Source organism: Microtus ochrogaster, chromosome 15, assembly GCF_000317375.1.
Source record: "Microtus ochrogaster isolate Prairie Vole_2 chromosome 15, MicOch1.0, whole genome shotgun sequence".
Taxonomy (NCBI): Eukaryota; Metazoa; Chordata; class Mammalia; order Rodentia; family Cricetidae; genus Microtus; species Microtus ochrogaster.
In genome coordinates, this window is record NC_022017.1 from 43,646,466 (window position 1) to 43,666,624 (window position 20,159).

General features: G+C 38.9%; 1 protein-coding gene and 1 pseudogene across 4 annotated transcripts in view; both read left to right on the forward strand.

The window, feature by feature from the left end:
• Window positions 1–17,328, forward strand: part of Zhx1 (zinc fingers and homeoboxes 1) — a 31,850-nt gene extending 14,522 nt beyond the window's left edge. For 2 of the 4 annotated variants that reach the window (XM_026782432.1, XM_026782430.1), the window contains exons 3-4: window positions 9,487–12,366; window positions 15,826–17,328. In XM_026782432.1, the coding sequence (XP_026638233.1) occupies window positions 9,706–12,363 (2,658 nt within the window). In that variant the 5' untranslated portion in view covers window positions 9,487–9,705 and the 3' untranslated portion in view covers window positions 12,364–12,366; window positions 15,826–17,328. Of the gene's footprint in view, window positions 1–4,749; window positions 4,899–5,307; window positions 5,347–9,486; window positions 12,367–15,825 lie in introns of all 4 variants that reach the window. The other 2 variants (XM_026782431.1, XM_013348938.2) reach the window with 2 other exon arrangements.
• On the forward strand, window positions 15,324–15,428 carry LOC113456789 (annotated as a pseudogene).
• Window positions 17,329–20,159: the final 2,831 nt, after the last annotated feature.

The following is a 20,159-nucleotide window of genomic DNA, read 5'->3' on the forward strand; positions in this document are numbered from 1 at the left end:
GATTTACATCCTAGATAATATGGGTGATTCTGAGGGCTATTAGAACTAGATAAAAGAAAAATGTCCTAAATATACGTGATGGGGGGTTGATTCCTGCTACCTCTTGAAAAACTTTGTGTAACTTTTTTTTGCCTTAAAAATAAAAAGAAAAATTGTTTCCAGCTTGAACTTGGCATGTCCTACAATCTTAGTGCTCAATGTGAAGTGAGGTCAGGTGGCTAAGGCAGGGAGATTTTACGTTTGATGCCAGTTTTTTATAGCAAGACCCTGCTTCAACAAACAAAAAACTTGCTTATTTAGTTGATACTAGGTCAGAACTAACACAAACATAAAAATAAATTACTGTCTGCTTGCAATTTTAAGTCCTTAAAACTATTATTTGTTATATTTTATAGAAAAACAGTATTGAACAATATTAAAGAAAATATATAAGTAGCATAAACATTCCACCTGTAACATGAAAAGTTCATTTAAAAATATTTTCATATAGTCTTTGTCCAAAAGTATATATTTTCTTAATGATTATAATTAAAATAATGCAAATTTTATTTAGATTAAAAAACATACCATTTGGATAAAATTCCATGATCCTTTCTGTTATCATGTTTAATAGTAGTGTAACAACTGATTTGATCAGCTTTTAAAAACTGTTTCTCTTTGGCTCTATGAACTGGAAACAGTTTCCAAAAGTAATTGTACATACAGTGCTTGATATTTTTAGATACTTTTTACTTTGTTTTAGGGCCCTGTGTTGTAGGGCCCAATGAAGCTGACCTCTAACTATTTTCCATAGTAAATAGTACAAGGCTCTGAGATTGGTTTGGAGCCACTTATTTCACCAATAGTGATTTCTCTATAGCAATTTTCCTGTGTCAGTATCATTGCCTTTAATGAATCAGAGGTTAATTGGTACCATACTATTGTAATACCATTTTGTGTATATATGTGTAGTGCTGGCATTTCAGGTGGGCCACCTTACCTACCCAGATTTTGGGGTTTCCAGTGACTTGAACTCTGGTTTTCATGCTCCTGTGGCAAGTGCTTTATCCACTGACCCATCTCTCTACCTATTTAATAATTTTTTTTTAAAAGTGGTCATGATGTATCTTCACAGTAATAGAAACCCTAAGGTACAACTCTGTCTCAAACTCACAGTAATCTGTCTGTCTCTGCCTCCCAGGTCCTGGGATTAAAGGCATGCGCCATGAATGCTCAGCAACCATGGCAACCCTTATAAAGAAAAACTTTTCATTGTGGTGGTTCGCTTACAGTTCAGAGGTTCAGTTCATTACCATCATGGTGGGACATGGTAGCATACAGGCAGACATGGTGCTGGAGTGGTGGCTGAGAGTTCTACATCTTGCAGACAACAGGATGTGAACAGTCTCATTGGGCATATATGAGACCTCAAAGCCCACCTCCACAGTGATACATTCCCCCAACAAGACCTACTCCAACAAGGCCACACTTCCTAATAGTGCCACTCAATTTGGGGGCCATTTTCTTTCAAACCGCCACAAGTCACATGTTACAAACTGTAGCAGAGGATGACATTGAACTCCTGATTCTCAAGTGCTGGGATTGCATGAATGCACCTGGCTTCATAGTAGTGATTTTTTATTCCTGACTTTTATTCAATTTGTATCTTATCAGCTAAGTTACTTTCAAAAAGAAAAAATTATAATATGCAGACACTATCTCTTATTTATCTAAAAGCATTTTTGAGAGAGTGAAAGATAGTATCACTTAAACTCTTACTGTAGATGAGCTGTGAAGGAAACTCTTACTGTTTGCCTTTGAGAAAGGCTATTCCTATTTCCCTAGAGGTAGGCTCCTGTGCTGTGCTTTTATATAGTTCCTGCTAATTCTTTTGTTGTTGGTCAGAACTATTTCAAGTTGAAGAGATGGCTCAGTGGTTAAGAGCACTGACTGTTCTTCCAGAGGACCTGAGTTCCCAGCAACCACATAGTGGCTTACAACCATCTGTAATGAGATCTGATGTCCTCCTCTGGCCTGCAGGCATATGTGCAGACAGAACACTGTGTACAAATATAAATAAATCTAAAAAACAACCTATTCCAAGTAATGTTTGACTGTCAGTTTTCCTTGCTAATGACTGAACAGAGGCAGTCAGTCTTGGTCACTTCCGCATCCCTAGTGCATGACACAGTACCTGGCACATGGTTGACATTCCACATATTATTAAATAATTTTTGAAGAAATACACAGCTTTATAAATTTATTAATCTGTGTCTGACTTTCTTCTTCCATGAAATTGATCAGTTATTCTAAAATTTTTGTTTCCTACAAAATCATAACTTTATATTAAGAGCCCTAAAGATTCTTTTTGTTGTTGTAGCATGTGTGTGTGTGAGTGTGTGTGTGTGTGTCCAGGTGGAAAACAGAGGATAACTCAGGTGTCATTTCTTAGATGCTGTCCACTTTGGTATTTGAGGCAGGATCTCACTGGCCTGAAACTTGCCAAGTACACTAGGTTAGATAGGGAGCTCCAGGGCTCTGTCTCTGTCTCCCCAGTGCTAGAATTAAAAGTGCCCTACCATGTCCATATCTGGCTGAGTTGTTGATGTTGTGCGAATTGGAGATTGAACTCTGTTCTTGTTTAACAAATACTTAACTATCTTCACACTCCACCTTTTTGTTTTTTGATCTATCTTTATGTTAAATTCAGGTGCAGATTTGAACCATTTGACTAAATCTTGAATCTTTGGGGGGAGTGGGGATTCTCATATTTTCTTAAAAACTGTCTTAGTTACTTTTGTATTGTTGTGCTAAAACACCATGACCGAAGCAACTTATAAAAGCAAGTTGTTGTTTGTTTTTTTGCCTTCCATTTTTGTATTTTAGTTAATTCCAGAAGTAGTAAAGTTGACAACTAAGAATAACCATGACAGATACTCTTGAATCACAGAGCATGCACAACAACAACAACAACAACAACAACAACAACAACAACAACAACAAAGACAAGATGAAACAGCCTGCTACACTCTTGTCAGCCACATGTTCCCCTGGAGGTCCCTCATGACCTTCCAGGGACCATCATGCCATCATCAGTATGAAAACTGCACAAACACCAGATACACTAAAAGCAAGTTTTTAATTTATAAGTTTGTGCCAGCATGCTGAGCTGAATCGTTACTCAGTTCCAGAGGGTGAAAGTCCATGACCGTCATGGCAGGGGCGGGTGGGTGCAAGCAGGCATGTATTATTCTAGAGCAGTAGCTTAGATCTGACCCACAGTAATGAGACAGATGTAAACTGGGAACGGTGTGGGCTTCCCCCATTTTTATTTTTGAGTTTATGATATAATTACATCATTTCTCCCCTTGCTTAACTCTCTCCAAAACCTCCCATATGCCCCTTTTTGCTTTCTTTCAGATTCATGTCTTTCTTTTAATTGTTGCTACATGGAGAGATGGCTCAGCAGTTAAGAGCACTGCCTGATCTTCCAAAGGTCCTGAGTTAAATTCCCAGTAACCTCATGTTGGTTCACAACCATCTGTAATGAGATCTGGTGCCCTCTTTGAGGAAGAAACCTGGTCAGTCCTCCTCATCAACTTAGACCATGAAACCCAATATGGACAAGTTCAACAGAACCACTATATTCGCTATATTCGGGCTCCCCATGCATGCTTCAGCATTGCCAGGGCACAAATTTCATTCAGTTTTCACATGCTTCTAAGTATACATGTATAGAGAAACACATATTCCAAAACACAACCTTTTTAGTCTGAACTGAAGAGTTGAAGTTACTGATTGTTGTGAGCCACCTAACATGGGTGTTGGGAACCAAACTTGGGTCCTCTGGAAGAGCAGTAAGTAGTCTTATGACTAAGCCAACTCTCAGTCTTTCTCTCTCTCTCTTTAACCTTTCTTTCCAGTAACTTGAATTAAATTATGATTTGTTTGTTTGTTTGTTTGTTTGTTTGAGACAGGGTTTCTCTGTATAACAGTCCTGGCTGCCCTGGAACTCATTCTGTAGATTTTTGTTTGTTTGTTTGTCAAGACAGGGTTTCTCTGTAGCTTTGGCTCCTGTTCTGAAACTTGTTCTGTAGACCAGGCTGGCCTTGAACTCACAGAGATCCACCTGCTTCTGCCTCCTGAGTGCTGGGATTAAAGGCGTGTGACACCACTGCCCAACTAAATTATTTATGTTTCTAAAGTCAATATTTTCAGAGGCAAGAGTCCAACTTTGATATAGATTACTAGATTATAACCTAGCATATTTTTCATGACTTTAATAAAAGTACTTAAGTGATGAAGGAAGGTCATTGGTTAAAAAAAAAAAGAAACTGCTTGGCTGGCCCTCATAGGTTAAAACATAGGTAGGAGGAATAAACAGAACAGAATGCTGGGAGGAAGAGGAAGTGAGCTCAGACTCGACAGCTCTCCTCTCAGGGGCAGACGCCTCAGAGAGATGCCATGCTCCCATCTCCAGGGCAGATGCGAGAGCTCTGCTCTCTGAGGCACACGCAATGAAGCTCCGACCCAGGATGGACGTAGGCTAGAATCTCCCTGGTAAGCCACCTCGTGGGCTACACTAGAAATGGGCTAGTCCAGGTGTGAGAGCTAGCCTAGAAGAGGCTAGATAGAAATGGGCCAAGCAGTGTTTAAAAGAATACAGTTTGTGTGTTGTTATTTCGGGCATAAGCTAGCAGATGGCCGGGGTGCTAGGGACACAGCCCCGCCACTCATATTACTACACTTAAGCTTATAAAATTTGTTTAGATCTAGAACTGGCAAGATGACTCATGGGTAAAAGTGCTTGCTGCCAAGCCTGATGGTCTGAATTGGATCCCTGTATCCCACACAGTAGGAGGAGAACATCAACTCCTGCAAATTGTCTCCTGATGTCTACGAGTGCACGTATTCTAAATGTAAGGATAAGTAAAATTTGTTTAGATCTGCTTAAATTTTTACTTACCAATCTGAATTAGTGAGCTGGTAGAAAAAGAAGTAAAAGTAAAAAGTTGATAGCATATTCTTATTATGTGTTATATAAGATTAAAAAAATAAGAAATTAAGAGCTGGAAAGATGGCTCAATGGTTAAGAGCTCTGGATGCTCTTCCAGAGAACCCGGGTTCAATTCTCAGCACCCACATGGCAGCTGAATTCGACACCCTCACACAGACATATTTGTAGGCAAAACACCAATGAAACATGAAAATAAATAAACCTTTAAAAAAATAAGACGTTAACCCCAAAAGTTGAATCTTTTTTTGAAGAGTCAGAAAGGTAAAGGAGCCTGGGCGGCTCTTCTGACTACTGCTTTGTTCTACCCCTAGGTTCCCTGGGTTCTGCTTCTCCCTTCTCCTGTGGGCTAGGTGAGTGCTCTTACCACTGAGAGCAAGTCTTACCCACCCTCACTTTGTTTAGTTGACACTTTATTTTTAATCAGTTTTGCTGAATTGCTCAGGCTGGCCTCAAACTTTTGGCCAGTGTCAGCCTCCCTTTGGTCTGCCTTCTTCAGCTAACTGAAAGTCACACTGAATTCACTTTGGATTGGCTTCTGATAACATGCACAGTAGTGGCATAAAGAGATGATTTGGATGAAATTGATACATTGTTTTGAAAGTGTTTCAAGTTTGTAAGACATAGATTTTCAAATACCTCATAGAACCCTTCAGAGATAGAAGTGGGATCCTGGGATCCTGGACTATATATCGTCAGGAGTAGTTTAGCTCTGTCTCCTTCAATCAGCTAGCTACTCTATTTCTCGCCTTAAAATGTATTTTTTTTTGTGTGGTTTTTTTTTTCAAGACAGGGTTTCTCTGTAGCTTTGGGGTCTGTCTGGAACTAGCTCTTGTAGACCAGGCTGGTCTCGAACTCCCAGAGATCCACCTGCCTCTGCCTCCTGAGTGCTGGGATTAAAGGCGTGCGCCACCACTGCCCGACTGAAATGTATTTATTGACATATACTCATTGTATATGGCAGTATATTTCGAAAGACATTTTCATATTTGTTTACCAAGTGCTTTGACCATGTTCATCCCTCCTGTTCTTTCTCAGCCCCACCTCCTGTTATTCCCATCCATTCTTCCAGTTACTTTTGCTTCTATTCCATGTCTTATATAAATTTTATGTTTCTGTTTAAAACTTAGCATCCATGCCGGGCGGTGGTGGCACATGCCTTTAATCCCAGCACTCGGGAGGCAGAGGCAGGCGGATCTCTGTGAATTCGAGATCAGCCTGGTCTACAGAGCTAGTTCCAGGACAGGCACCAAAGCCACAGAGAAACCCTGTCTCGAAAAACAAGAACAAAAAAAAAAAAAAAACAAAAAACAAAAAACTTAGCATCCACAAAGAATATAAGACATGGGAGTATTTGTCTTTCTGAGATTGATTATTTCACTTTATATGATGATCTTTAGTTGTGTACATTAATAAACAGAATTTGACTTACATTTTGGCTTCTCAGAGTAATTTTGTTTGAAGAAAGGGCTCCTTTCTTTAAAACTTCAATTTTGACAGCTGGTAGTTCATCCCAGCCTCTTTCTGTGACAGGAGGATGAAGTCACAAGGTAGCTCACTTCCTGCCCTTCTGCGGTGTCCTCATGTTTACGCATTGCTCTTCCACTTGGCAACTGCTGCTGCTTCTCTTTTTTTCTGGTCCTGGAGATTGAACCCAGAGTCTCATTGCTGTCATTCACCATGAGAATCCCATTTTTAATGATAAACAGCTGTCAAATAGCTGTGTGATTGACAGCTTGAAATACCGATGATTCCTATTTGGTTAGGAGATACTAGTTTATAAGAGCTAAATAGTTTGAATTTCAGAGATTTATTTATAATCTCTTACAAATAAAAAGTTTTATTATAGAAAACACGTTTTAAAATGGTACTTTCATACATACATGTTATTATAGTTTGTTCTTATTCATACCCAGCTTTCACTGTGCTTTCCCCATAATCCCCTCTTGTTGGTCTCCTGCCTGCAGACAGTCTTCCCTAATGCTTTCCTGCTACACATATTCCACCCCCCTTCTTCCTTTCCCTTAAGAACTGTTTCTTTCTGCTCATGGTTCCTGTTATACTTTCATGACACACCAACATCCCTTTACATAGTCCTATATATGTATATGGTCTGTTTTCATATATGTGTACATACATACATACATACATGTACTCACAACGCTTTAAAGCCTGGTTCTACATATGAGAGAAAATATGCAGTTGCTCTAGCTTATTTTACATTATTTAACATAATGACCTCCATACCTGTACAATTTCTTGCAATTTTTCCCATTTTTTCAGATTTATTTATATTTTATATATATTGTTGTTTTGCCTACATGGATATCTGTGCACTACATGCATGCAGTGCCCACAGAAGCCAGAAGAGGGCATTGGATTCTCTGGAACTGTAGTTACAGATGGTCTTGAACCACCAAGTGGATGCTGGGTATTGAACTTGGGTCCTCTGGAAGAACAATCAGTACTCTTAACCACTGAGCCATCTCTCCAGCCCATGATTTAATTTTTTTACATTTATTTATTTTTTTATTATGTATACAGTGTTTTGCCTGCATGTATGCCTCCATGTTAGAAGAGGCCACCAGATCTTGGATGGTTGTGAGCCACCATGTGGTTGCTGGGAATTGAACTCAGTACTTCTTGAATAGCAGCCAGTTCTCTAAACCTCTGAGCCATCTCTCCAGCCCCCATGATTTAATTTTTAAGAGTGGAAATTTGGACTTTTAATACTATGTATAACTCAGTTAATGCTCGTTGTTAGGGATCTTTAATACAAATTTTTAGTGTGCTGCTTTGTATCTGTCCAATGAACGTGTAGTTCGTATCTAAATGATCAGATGTAAGAAGTCTTAGCACCTTCAAATCAGGGCATACAGCTTCATTTCCCGAAAGTTACTATCAGCATACCTTCTTATAAGGTCTTTGAAGTTGACTTCTTTTCCTTCAGCTATGACAGGATGATGCTAATATATAAAAAATCACTTGAAATTCTAGTGGCAAATAAGTATAAACACTAATTGTATTTATTTGAATTTGGTTTAGACTTCAGAAACACATAAACCTTGACTTAGCCTCAAAATTTTACTTTAAATATTTTGATTGCAAGTTTATTAGAATATTTTTTTTAATTTAAAGATTTATAGCCATGCAGTGATGGCACATACCTTTAATCCCAGTACTTGGGAGGGAGAGGCAGGCAAATCTCTGAGTTCAAGGCCAGCCTGATCTACAGAGCAAGATCTGGGACAGCCAGAGAAACCCTGTCTTGAAAAACAAAAATAAAATAAGATAAAATAAATCTTTAAAAAGTTTATTGAGCTATAATTTACATACTATGAGCTCCACCTATTTCAACATAAAATTCAGTGATTTTCAAGAGTGTATATGTTGATGACAGCATCAGTATTGTGAGTTGCAGCGGTTATTGACTATACTAGATGCTCTAACCCAGTTAGGGTCTCTGGAACTACTTTCCTATTCCTACCGATTCAGGTTAATTGACTGTGATGACCTGCTTCAGTACTGACTTCTTGTTTGCACTGTCAATCAAACATGACATGAGAGGTCAAGCAGAGCAGCTCAGCTGAGAAAGTGTTAGATTGAAGATACTGAGGTCTTTTGCTTTGTATAGAGTTGTGGAGACCTTTATCATAACAAAGTTGTTACTGGGGAGAAAAAAAGAACAGGACACAGTATCACTAATAAGGAGACGGCAGATGTGCAAATATAGGCAGGGAGTGGAACAGAAATGGTAGCAGGGGTCTGGTGCAATATAGTTAGCATTAGACTAGACAATATAGTTAGCACTAGACTAGACAATATAGTTAGCACTAGACTAGGAAATAAATGGAAGAGGTGATTTACAATGCAGGAAGACGTTACGCCAAGTTTACAAACAAGTGTCCTGGAATTGAGAACAGCCTGAGTAAAATCGTGAAAGTACATCAGGTGTTCCTGGAATGACCATCATTTCCCAATGACATGGGAAAAAGGAAGAAGATGGCAAGAGATGAAGCAGAAAAGTGAGGTTGGGGCCAGAGAGTGAAGGGAACTGCATATGCCTTAAGGAACTTCAGCTCTCTTCTGTCAGCAATGAGCCCAGACAGGCGAGTAGGAAGAAGACCTAGCCGATGGTTTGAATTTCATATAGATGCCACTGTAGCTGCCCGTACAGCTCCTTCCTTGTTGGCGGTGGCACTTTACACTGGTAACGGTGTGCTTCCATAGCAGGCTCCTTCTCTAGTTTTCTACCATCTAGCGGACTGAAGGAGTCAAATACACACACTTGGGTTTGACCCCTAAGTATCCCATGGTCTTCAGTGTGTTGGCTTGGAGACAGACATCTGTTTAGATTCTTAGAGCCCTTTTTTTCCTGATCTCTGATTTACATTGTATCTCTGTATAACTGGCTTGTGCCACAGCCCAAGTACATATAGTAGCATAATTTTATTAAAATCATAGTCACTCATTTTAAATTTATTCCGATGTAGGTGGTTGGAGTTGTGCTTCACACATTTCAACAGCTCAGCAGTGTTTTATCTGCCAACTAAGCTTTTTACTTGATTGTACCATGGAAATGCTACTAATGAGACTTGCGGAGCACAAAAGTGGACTTGAAGAGCCAGAAGCCACTGTTTTCAAATGAAGGATTCCAGTTTTAAGCCTCAGTGCTTTTAAATCACCACTGATATTTACCCCCTAAAATCAAAATGTCAAGCAGACGAAAATCAACAACACCTTGCATGGTCCTTGCCAGTGAGCAGGATCCAGACCTTGAGTTGATATCAGATTTGGATGAAGGTCCTCCTGTCCTTACCCCCATAGAGAATGCTAAAGCAGAGAGTGTCTCCAGTGATGAAGAAGTTCATGAGTCTGTGGATTCTGACAATCAGCAAAATAAAAAAGTGGAAGGGGGCTATGAATGTAAATATTGTACTTTTCAAACTCCAGATCTAAATATGTTTACTTTCCATGTAGATTCAGAACATCCTAATGTTGTCCTGAATTCATCCTATGTTTGTGTTGAATGCAATTTTCTTACCAAAAGGTATGATGCACTTTCTGAGCATAATCTGAAGTACCACCCAGGAGAAGAAAATTTTAAGCTGACTATGGTGAAGCGTAATAACCAGACAATCTTTGAACAAACAATAAATGATCTGACTTTTGATGGTAGTTTTGTTAAAGAGGAGAATTCAGAGCATGGAGAATCCATAGATGTTTCTTCTTCAGGAATCTCCATCAGTAAAACTCCCATCATGAAAATGATGAAAAATAAGGTAGAAAACAAACGGATTACAGTCCATCATAGCTCCACGGAGGACACTCCTGACGAGAAAGAGAATGGAGTAAAAGTAAGCCGGGAAGAAAATGTAGAAAGTGCGACTTCTTCAGCTCCAGAATCCAATACAAGTACTTCCACCATCAGCAGAGTGCATCCCAATCCCGCTAGCACAGTAGTGACGCCCTCTGCTGTTCTTCCTGGATTAGCACAGGTGATCACTGCAGTGTCTGCTCAGCAGAATTCGAACTTGGTTCCTAAAGTCTTAATCCCTGTTAATAGCATTCCTACCTACAATGCTGCATTGGATAACAATCCCCTTCTACTCAATACCTACAACAAATTCCCTTATCCTACAATGTCAGAAATTACAGTTCTTTCTGCTCAAGCAAAATATACAGAGGAACAGATCAAGATCTGGTTTTCAGCCCAACGTTTAAAGCATGGTGTTAGTTGGACTCCTGAAGAAGTAGAGGAGGCAAGGAGGAAACAATTCAATGGAACAGTACATACTGTACCTCAGACCATAACTGTTATTCCTACACACATTTCCACAGGGAACAATGGGTTACCATCTATTTTACAGACATGCCAAATAGTTGGTCAGCCAGGTCTGGTTCTTACTCAAGTAGCTGGAGCAAACACTTTGCCAGTAACAGCACCTATCGCCCTGACAGTGGCAGGGGTTCCAAATCAAACAAATGTACAAAAGAGTCAAGTACCTGCTGCTCAGCCTGCTACAGAAACAAAAGCAGCGACAGCAGCGGTTCCAGCATCACCAAGTGTCAGACCTGAAGCTGCACTAGTGAACCCGGATTCATTTGGTATTCGAGCCAAAAAGACTAAAGAACAACTGGCAGAACTTAAGGTTAGCTATCTTAAAAACCAGTTTCCCCACGACTCAGAAATTATTAGGCTTATGAAAATAACAGGCCTTACTAAAGGCGAGATTAAAAAATGGTTTAGTGATACAAGGTACAACCAGAGAAATTCAAAGAGTAATCAGTGCTTACATCTCAATAATGACTCCTCTGCCACTATCATTATAGACTCCAGTGATGAAACCCCAGAACCCCCAGCTGCAGTTACTACACAGCCGAAACAATCCTGGAATCCCTTTCCTGACTTTGCTCCCCAGAAGTTTAAGGAGAAAACTGCAGAGCAACTTCGTGTCCTTCAAGCAAGTTTTCTCAACAGTTCTGTGCTTACAGATGAAGAATTAAATAGGTTAAGAGCGCAAACCAAACTTACTAGAAGAGAAATTGACGCTTGGTTTACAGAGAAGAAGAAAACAAAAGCTTTAAAGGCTGAGAAAAAAGAAGTAGATGAAAGTAATGCAGGCAGTTCCAAAGAGGAGCCTGGAGAAAGTAATGTAGGCAGTTCCAAAGAGGAGCCTGGAGAAAACTCTCCTGCAGACGAAGCAGTTGCACCTAAGTCGGGAGGTACAGGCAAGATATGTAAGAAAACACCGGAGCAACTACACATGCTTAAAAGTGCATTTGTCCGAACACAGTGGCCATCACCAGAAGAGTATGACAAGTTGGCTGAGGAAAGTGGCCTTGCCAGAACAGACATAGTTAGTTGGTTTGGGGACACCCGTTATGCTTGGAAGAATGGAAACTTGAAATGGTACTACTACTATCAAAGCTCCAATTCAAGTAGTTTGAATGGTCTTTCTTCCCATAGGAAAAGAGGGAGAGGCAGACCCAAAGGACGGGGCAGAGGCAGACCACGTGGGAGGCCTAGAGGAGGCAAAAGAATGAACACCTGGGACAGGGTACCAACACTCATAAAGTTTAAAACTGGAACAGCAATACTTAAGGATTATTACCTGAAGCACAAATTTCTTAATGAGCAAGATCTTGATGAACTTGTCAACAGATCACACATGGGCTATGAGCAGGTCAGAGAGTGGTTTGCAGAAAGACAGAGAAGATCTGAGTTAGGTATAGAATTATTTGAGGAAAATGAGGAGGAAGATGAAGTTATTGATGATCAGGAAGAAGATGAAGAAGAAACAGATGATAGTGACACTTGGGAACCCCCACGACATGTGAAGCGGAAGCTTTCTAAATCAGATGACTGAAATGTAAGTGTTTAAACTTTGTATTCATCATCAGTCATACACATATTTTAACAGCCACCTTATTGATTGGTTCAGTCGTCTTCACTTGTGTGTGTGGTATATGTGCATATGTGTGTGTACATGGAGTTGTGTGTGTGTGTGTGTGTGTGTGTGTAGGCCAGAGTCTTCCTCTATTTTCCACCATATATTTCAGCATCCCTCTCTGAACCTGGAGCTCACTGATTTAGCAATACTATGTGACCAGGGAGCTCTAAGAATCCACCTCTCTCTTCATCTGAGCTAGGAATACAGGTGCGCACTGTTGTGCATGACTCCTATGAGGGTTCTTGGGTCTGAACTCAGATTCTTATGCTTTATAAAAGTGCTTTAGTGACCTGAGCCATCTCCCTAGCCATCATCTTCACTTTTACTATTTTTTTTCCTAATTTTTTTTTTCCTAATGAGAGGATTATGTGACACTAGTCCTGACATGTATTGTTATGATATGTAGCTTGGTAATTGTATTATACAGATTTTAATGTCTTAATGTCCCTTTATTTATTTTTCATACAAAACATTTTAGTTTGTTTTAAAAGGAAGTAAGAAGGGAAATGGGAAACAAACACTAAAGATAATAAAGATATTTCTTGTAACCTTCTTTCTACTAATGCTTCATTTTTGCCTGTGTAAGGGAACAATTAAGAAAAACTAAAGAGGACAGGTATACTGAAGGGAGTGACCACAAGCACAAGGACAGATGGGTTTTAGAAAACCTAAATAAAAGTAGGTGCTTTTTTTCTCCATTGCCCAAAACTTTAACAGCCTTTCAGCTGGAATTTAAGATCTTTCTGTTAAAAGACAAAGGCCTGCCTGTTCTAGGCTGTGTGTGCTTCAGTGGCATCTGTTTTTGAGCAGCCACAATATAAATTCTTCTTCATAAAGATCAAAAGGCAGCCGGGCGGTGGTGGCGCACGCCTTTAATCCCAGCACTCGGGAGGCAGAGGCAGGCGGATCTCTGTGAGTTCGAGACCAGCCTGGTCTACAAGAGCTAGTTCCAGGACAGGCTCCAAAAAAACCACAGAGAAACCCTGTTTCGAAAAACAAAAAAAAAAAAAAGATCAAAAGGCAGATAACAGATTTGATATTTGATATAAATTAACTCACTCCCCCAAAATATTTATAAGTACTATGTTTGGTTTTAAAGAAATTAAATTTCCTGCTGGATGTGGCTCCATATTTTCATAATCCTAACATTAAGAAATGGAATTCAAGTTTGAGGCTAGCCTGGGCTACATAGCAAGGCCCTCTCTTAAAGCAATATAAAATCTCTGTAGTCTTCTTAAAAGTGCAAACAAATACGGTTTAAATTGGAAAAGTGTTGGCATGTTCTTTAATAGATTAAAGATTAAATTTAAAATGTACTGTATTATTTGCAAGCAGTTACCTGAAGTTAGGACTTCAATTCTTTCTATTTAAGTTTCCCATAGTGGGGTTTGAACTGGGGGATTGTTTATGCATTCTCAGCGAGGGACTTCAATTCTTTATTCTTGTGGAATTCAAGAACATCGTTTTATTTTTTTCTGTTCTTTGTTTTGGGAGTATTCCAGAATAAAAGCACACTATTTTGAAAACAATGTAGTTGTCATGAAATGCTTGTGTTTGTCTCTCTGTAGCTCAAATAGTGTCTTGTCAGAAATTACTATAGTATTCTCAAATACTGAGGGAAGAAAGGAAATGTAGACTTAATTTTGTATATGAGCATAGTTTCTTATTTTCTCTCTAACCTACTTGCATGCTCTCTTATTCTACACAGTATTTTCTTAATTCCCGAGTGGCATCTTCCTGATTTGTTTATTTTAGTAATTATTTATAGAGGCCTTAATAAAGGCTACACACTAGTCCAATTGCTAACAGTTTCTCTCTAGCTTTCATCTCACTCACACTCTTAAGACAGAAGGGCAGAAGAACTGAGCTCCACTTATTTACATCGCAGTCTAAGTCTCATTGCAGATCATAGAACATTGTGTCATCATTTTAGGTCATAAGAAGCTCAAGCATTTTGTAGCTTTACCCTGAAACCCAGTCCTCTACTTCCTCATGTCCGAAGACTTCTGGACAGGCTTTGTTCTGACCCAGATGCATAAAATATTTTTAACAGGCTTTTTTTTTATATTGCTAAACACAAGAATGTGTACTCAGCCAAGATTAAATCAGCAAATTTGTTGCTGCAGTGAATTGTTGTTGCAGCCTTTGCAGTCATTTTCTGGGGAGTTGTAATTATCTAAAAGTAGGTGGAGCTTTTCCATACAGTTTACTTGGATCTGACCTTCAATTATACAGTAACATGATTAGGGATACTAATTATGGTCATAAAGCTCACGTGAAACTTTTTTTTCAAAAGTTTATATTGTATGTAGCATATGTATCCATTTTTATATATATATATATACATACATACATACATACATACATACATACATATGTTATATATATCAGGGCTGGGAAAGTGGATCAGTGGTAAAGTGTTTTCCTGAGTTCAGACTCCCAGTACCCATCTATGGGTGCAGTAGCTGGCCCTTGTAGCCCCAGCACTTAGGAGAGAGGGTGGAAAAAGGTGGGTCCCTGGAGTTTACTGGCCAGCCAGGGTAGCTGAATCAGAGCTGGCTTTGCTGAGAGAGCCTGTCTCTGAAACTAAGGTGAAAAGCAGCCGAGGAATGCTGGGGGTGACACCTACCAACAGCTGGCACATGTGCATGGGGCATGTGCACCCCTCACATGAACATGTGCATAGCATACATCCCATATACACAATTTAAGAAATACTTGGAAATATAAAATTATAAGACACATTAATCAGCATGTTATAATTCATTTAAAAAAACACTTGCCAATGTATTCAGCATAGGTTTCCTCTTAAAAGTTTCATTTAAATGTGGTTCAACTTACAAAAATGCTTACCTGAACCTTCCCCAAATAGTCATTGCAACTGGGCAAAACCACAAAAGACAGGTACAAAAATAATTCCCCTTTTACAACCCAGAACTCATTGCTCATTATGAACTTTGATAAATACACAAAGGAATATGATAAAAAGATACTGCAGAACATGAAATATATATATGTATATGCATATACATATATCTTTTTCACATGCTAGTCTTGTGTACAAACAAATATTATAGATCTTTGGATTTCATGTTACAAATACTAACAATAAAGTATTTTCTTACTAATAATTTTATAAATGATCACAGAAAGGCGTATGTGTAAAAGGAAATGTGGTACATTAAGAACATACACATGGTTTACACACACTGCACTGTGAGGTGAGTGTGATAAGCGACTTCACTGTTAAAGAGGATGCGGAATGTATTTGTGGCTAACTGCCTATTTTTTATTCTAAAAGCAAAAATTAAAATATGGCTGTGTTTAAAGTTTCAGGGTTTTGTCTTTGTTGTTGTTGTTGTTTTATTTCTTTTATAGTTTTACAGTTCCGAAGGAGAATAAGCTCTTCAGCTCCAGATGTCTGAGTTACTGTGAACGGCCCAGTCCTTGATGACACTGAAAATGCGTACTTTGGGCATACATACTCTCAAAACAGGATCCAATGTCCAAAAGAAATGGAACTTGATGTCGTGCCAAAGTCAAACTGCTGCAGTCAAGGGAAGGTCTGCAATGTAAATAGAGCGCTAATTAAAAACAACTTGTAAAAAGTGAGATTTTAATACAGTCCGTTTTTATTCTGCTAGGATGGAGACTTTGTGAATCTTTGACTTTCTAAGGGGTTAATGACCACTAGAGCTTGTCCTCACTTGTAGTCCAGCTTACAGCTGTGGAAGGTAGGCAGCGTCGCCTGTGTTCTTGGACACGTGATTAAGCTCACAGCTTTGAGTGACCAAACATTTTCAGAGTAAAAGTTCTTAGAAATGGGAGGGGGATCCACACCCTAGTTTACTTGTGTGTCTTATTTATCAGGTCCTACACCAAAATTAAAAGTTGTACATGGGCTTGCCCAGTTTGCAGTGTAAAAACAGCCTGGAGTATTGTGTTGGAACAGGAATACTTGCTGGCCTTCATGACTGCACCCTCCTTTAAACCCTGAGATAAACCACTCTTTCCACTGGCAGTATTGTGTGACTGCTTTCTGTCAGCATCTGACTGAAGATACTAGCCCAAAGGGAAAAGAGCTTATTGGGGAGAAACTCCAAATACTGTTCCAAACATGTGGAACAGTCCACGGTCAAGTACATGCAGCGTGTCCTTCTGGGTGTGCGGGTCCGCAATGCCAGACAGGTGCAGAACAGATTTTGCAAGATTATCTTTCCATGACATTCTACCTTGTGTAACGATTTCAGTGAACAACGAAAAAAATTCTGAACTGATCCTAATGAGTTGAAAATTAGCTTTTCCTGTAAGAATCGGGGTGTTCACGGTGCCTGCTGTATCAGGGGACTCGGTTCCTACTGACTTGTAATTTAAGACGGTGCTGCCATTCATGTTGGAAAAGGCCCCTTTCTTCTGTGATCAGAGGACCACCTTTCAAAATGTGCTTTCCTCACAGAACAGTCAGTTCAATTAGATCAGACTTCAAAAAAATATATTTTTGAATGATCACATGTGGTAGGTTTGGCCAGTTTGTTTTCTAATTTAATGAATAATAAATACTAAGCTCTTGGTTAAATGTTTGTCAGCTAATGAAACTGTTATGAAAAAGCCTTGAATATGCATGCTGCTTTCATTTTTATAAACTTTTTATTTTTTAACTATAGCTTTATTAGCAATTCCCAAATGCTGCAATTTGCTGATTTCTTCACTCAGACAGCTGGCTTTGTGGGTGGCTTTTTTCATACTACTGTTAACTTTTTTAAAAAGAAGTGATGTAAAGACTGTAACAATTGAATGCACTAAGCTGTTTTTCTTTTACACATCTAAAAACTTCTTAAATACTCTGTATTATAATGATTAAATTGCTCCCTTTTTAAAACCATTGCCAATGTGGTCTGAGTTTTATTTGACAGTAATTTCAATGTTCTCAAGATCCAATCCTTAAAATGTCAAGGATTAGAGATGAAGGATTTGAATATATTTACATTATGTTTCCTTTGTGCTGTGCTAACTTTGTATAGCTGCAAATAACTCCGTGATTTCCCATCTCTCTGGCAGGCTAGATGGAAGTCTGCTCTGATGTTTGCTAGCTTTTAAACACATTTATTTGACAACGCAAAAGAGCCTTTCTTTCTTGGTTGACTGTGTCCTTGAATACAAAATAAAAGTTAGCAATAATAAGCAGTTTTGAGTGATTTTTTTTTCAATTTTGTTGAGCTAGCGTTTTAAAAAATGTGGTAAAATATGCACAGAATTTGCTGTTATAATTTTAAGTGTACAGTTTAATGGCACTAAATTATATTCACAGTGTTACACAACATGAGTGTTATTTCCAAAACCTTTTCATCACCCCATACAGAGATTTGTAACCATTAAGCAATAACTGCACATCCTCAGCTCCTGATGACCTCTGCTCTACTTCCTGCTCTATGAATTTGCCTGCACTTGATATTCTTAGTGAGTGGAAATACACAGGGTTTTCTTCTGTGTCTGCCTCATTTCCCTTGGCATAATGTTTTTAAGGTCATCTATGTTGTGGCATATATCATAATATTTCCTTTTGATGGCTGAATTGTGCACTAACTTTTGGCTATCATCTGTTGATGGACGCTTGGGTTGTTTCCGCCTTCACGTTTTATGAATAATGTTGCAATGAATTCTGACCTTTGAGTCCTGTTTTCAGTTTGTTCAGATATACATCTTGGAGTAGTACTTTGAATTATATGATAAATTCTATGCTTAATTTTTTTTTTTATTTTCAAGACAGGGTTTCTCTGGAGTTTTTGGTGCCTGTCCTGGAACTAGCTCTTGTAGACCATGCTGACCTCAAACTCATGGAGATCTGCCTACCTCTGCCTCCCGAGTGCTGGGATTAAAGGCATGCACCATCACTGCCCAGCCTATGCTTAATTTTTTAAGAAAAAATTCAAGCCCATTCCAGATTGGTCTCCAACTCATTGCATTGCTCAGGCTGGCTTAGAACCCTCAATTCTATTGTTTCCTCATTTTGTGTGCTGGGATTACAGGATTGTGGCCCCATACCTAGCATTATATCTGCTTAACTTTCTGAGCAATCACCAACTCACTTACACAGTGCCAAAATGTTTTCCCCAGCATCTTAAGCATTTTACATATCAACAGTCATGTAGAAGGGATCTTTCTCACATCTTTCCCAATACCTTTTACCTTCAACCATTACAAGTATTATACAGTCAACATGAAGTAGGGAACAAAATGACAGTCGGATAGTCACCTTGGATGTGAAGTATAGCATTGTGCTTTTGATTGACATTTCCATAGTGACATCATCTTTGCGTGTGGTAATAACCACTTGTATACCTTTTTTGTAAATGTCTGTTCAAGTCCTTTACCCAGTTTTTTAATTGGGTTACCTTTTTTGTTGTTGAGTTCTAGAAATGCTTTGTATAATCTGCCGTAAAAAATCTTATAGTTTGCAAATAGAGCCAGTCCTCTTTATTTGTGGATGCTGTATATGCAGATGCTCCTACCCATTAAAATTTATTAGCAAACCCTAACTCAATACTCAGTGCACATGTGTGGCTATTCCTCTATGTGCACGGAGTAGCAAAACATCTGAGTTGTCTGTGAGCACATTCCCAGCTGAGGTCAGCTGTGTCAACTCTCTCAGTGCAAAGAAACACACTTTCTGCAGTGTCATGTTAGGTTTAGTATGCTTGTACTTTTTGTTGGTAATTTCATTGTTTAAAATAGTTCCCTAGGGGTTGTAGAGATGGCTCAGCGGTTAAGAGTATTGACTCCTTTTCCAAAGGTCTTGAGTTCAATTCCCAGCAACCACATGGTGGCTCACAACCATTTGTAATGAGGTCTGCTGCCCTCTTCTGGCTGCAGGCACACACGCAGTCAAAATATTGTATACATAATAAATTAAAAAAAAAATAGTTCCCGAATGTAATGCTGGAGTGCTGCTTAGTAAATGCAGTAAGTCTGCCTTGTGCCATGTAGAGGAATGCATGCTAGCTAAGCTTAATTCCAGCGGAAGCTGCCATGCTGCTAGCCATTCTTCCAGTGTTAATTAATCAATAGTGTATGTTAACTAAGGTGTCTTTAACAGAAATACAACAAGTTTAGAGACTGATGAAAACATAGAAGGGTCAGAAGCTTGTATTTTGTTTTCTCGTTTGATTTTGAAACAGCATTTCATGTAGCCCAGGCTGGCTTTCAATTTACTGCATAGCCAAGGATGACTTGAATTCTTGATCCTCCTTGCCCCTACTTCCCAAGTTCAGGATTAAAGGCATGAATCACCACATCTTCTTGTTCAGTATTCTCTTTTAAGATTGGTTATTATTTTTTTTATTATGCATATGTATGTCTGTGTGCAGGTACACAGAGTACACACACATGCAGGTCCCCTAAGAAGTCAGAGCATTAGATTTCCTGGAGCTGGACTTGTGGGTACTGGGAACTGAACTCAGGTTATCTAAAGAGTAGTACATGCTCTTAACTATTGGGCCATCTCTCCAACCCCTATTCAGTAATTATAATGTGCTTTTATGGAACATCACCATTGAAAGTAGTGAGAATCAGTTGTAATTTTTCCTTTGTGTTGGGTTGTATTTTTAGTTTATTGTTAATACACAGATTTAAATTTTTTGTGAGTCTCATTTTCTATTGGGATTAATGAGTCCTGGCCTTCAGTTGCTTTTCCCTCCTGGAACCTTCAAATATAA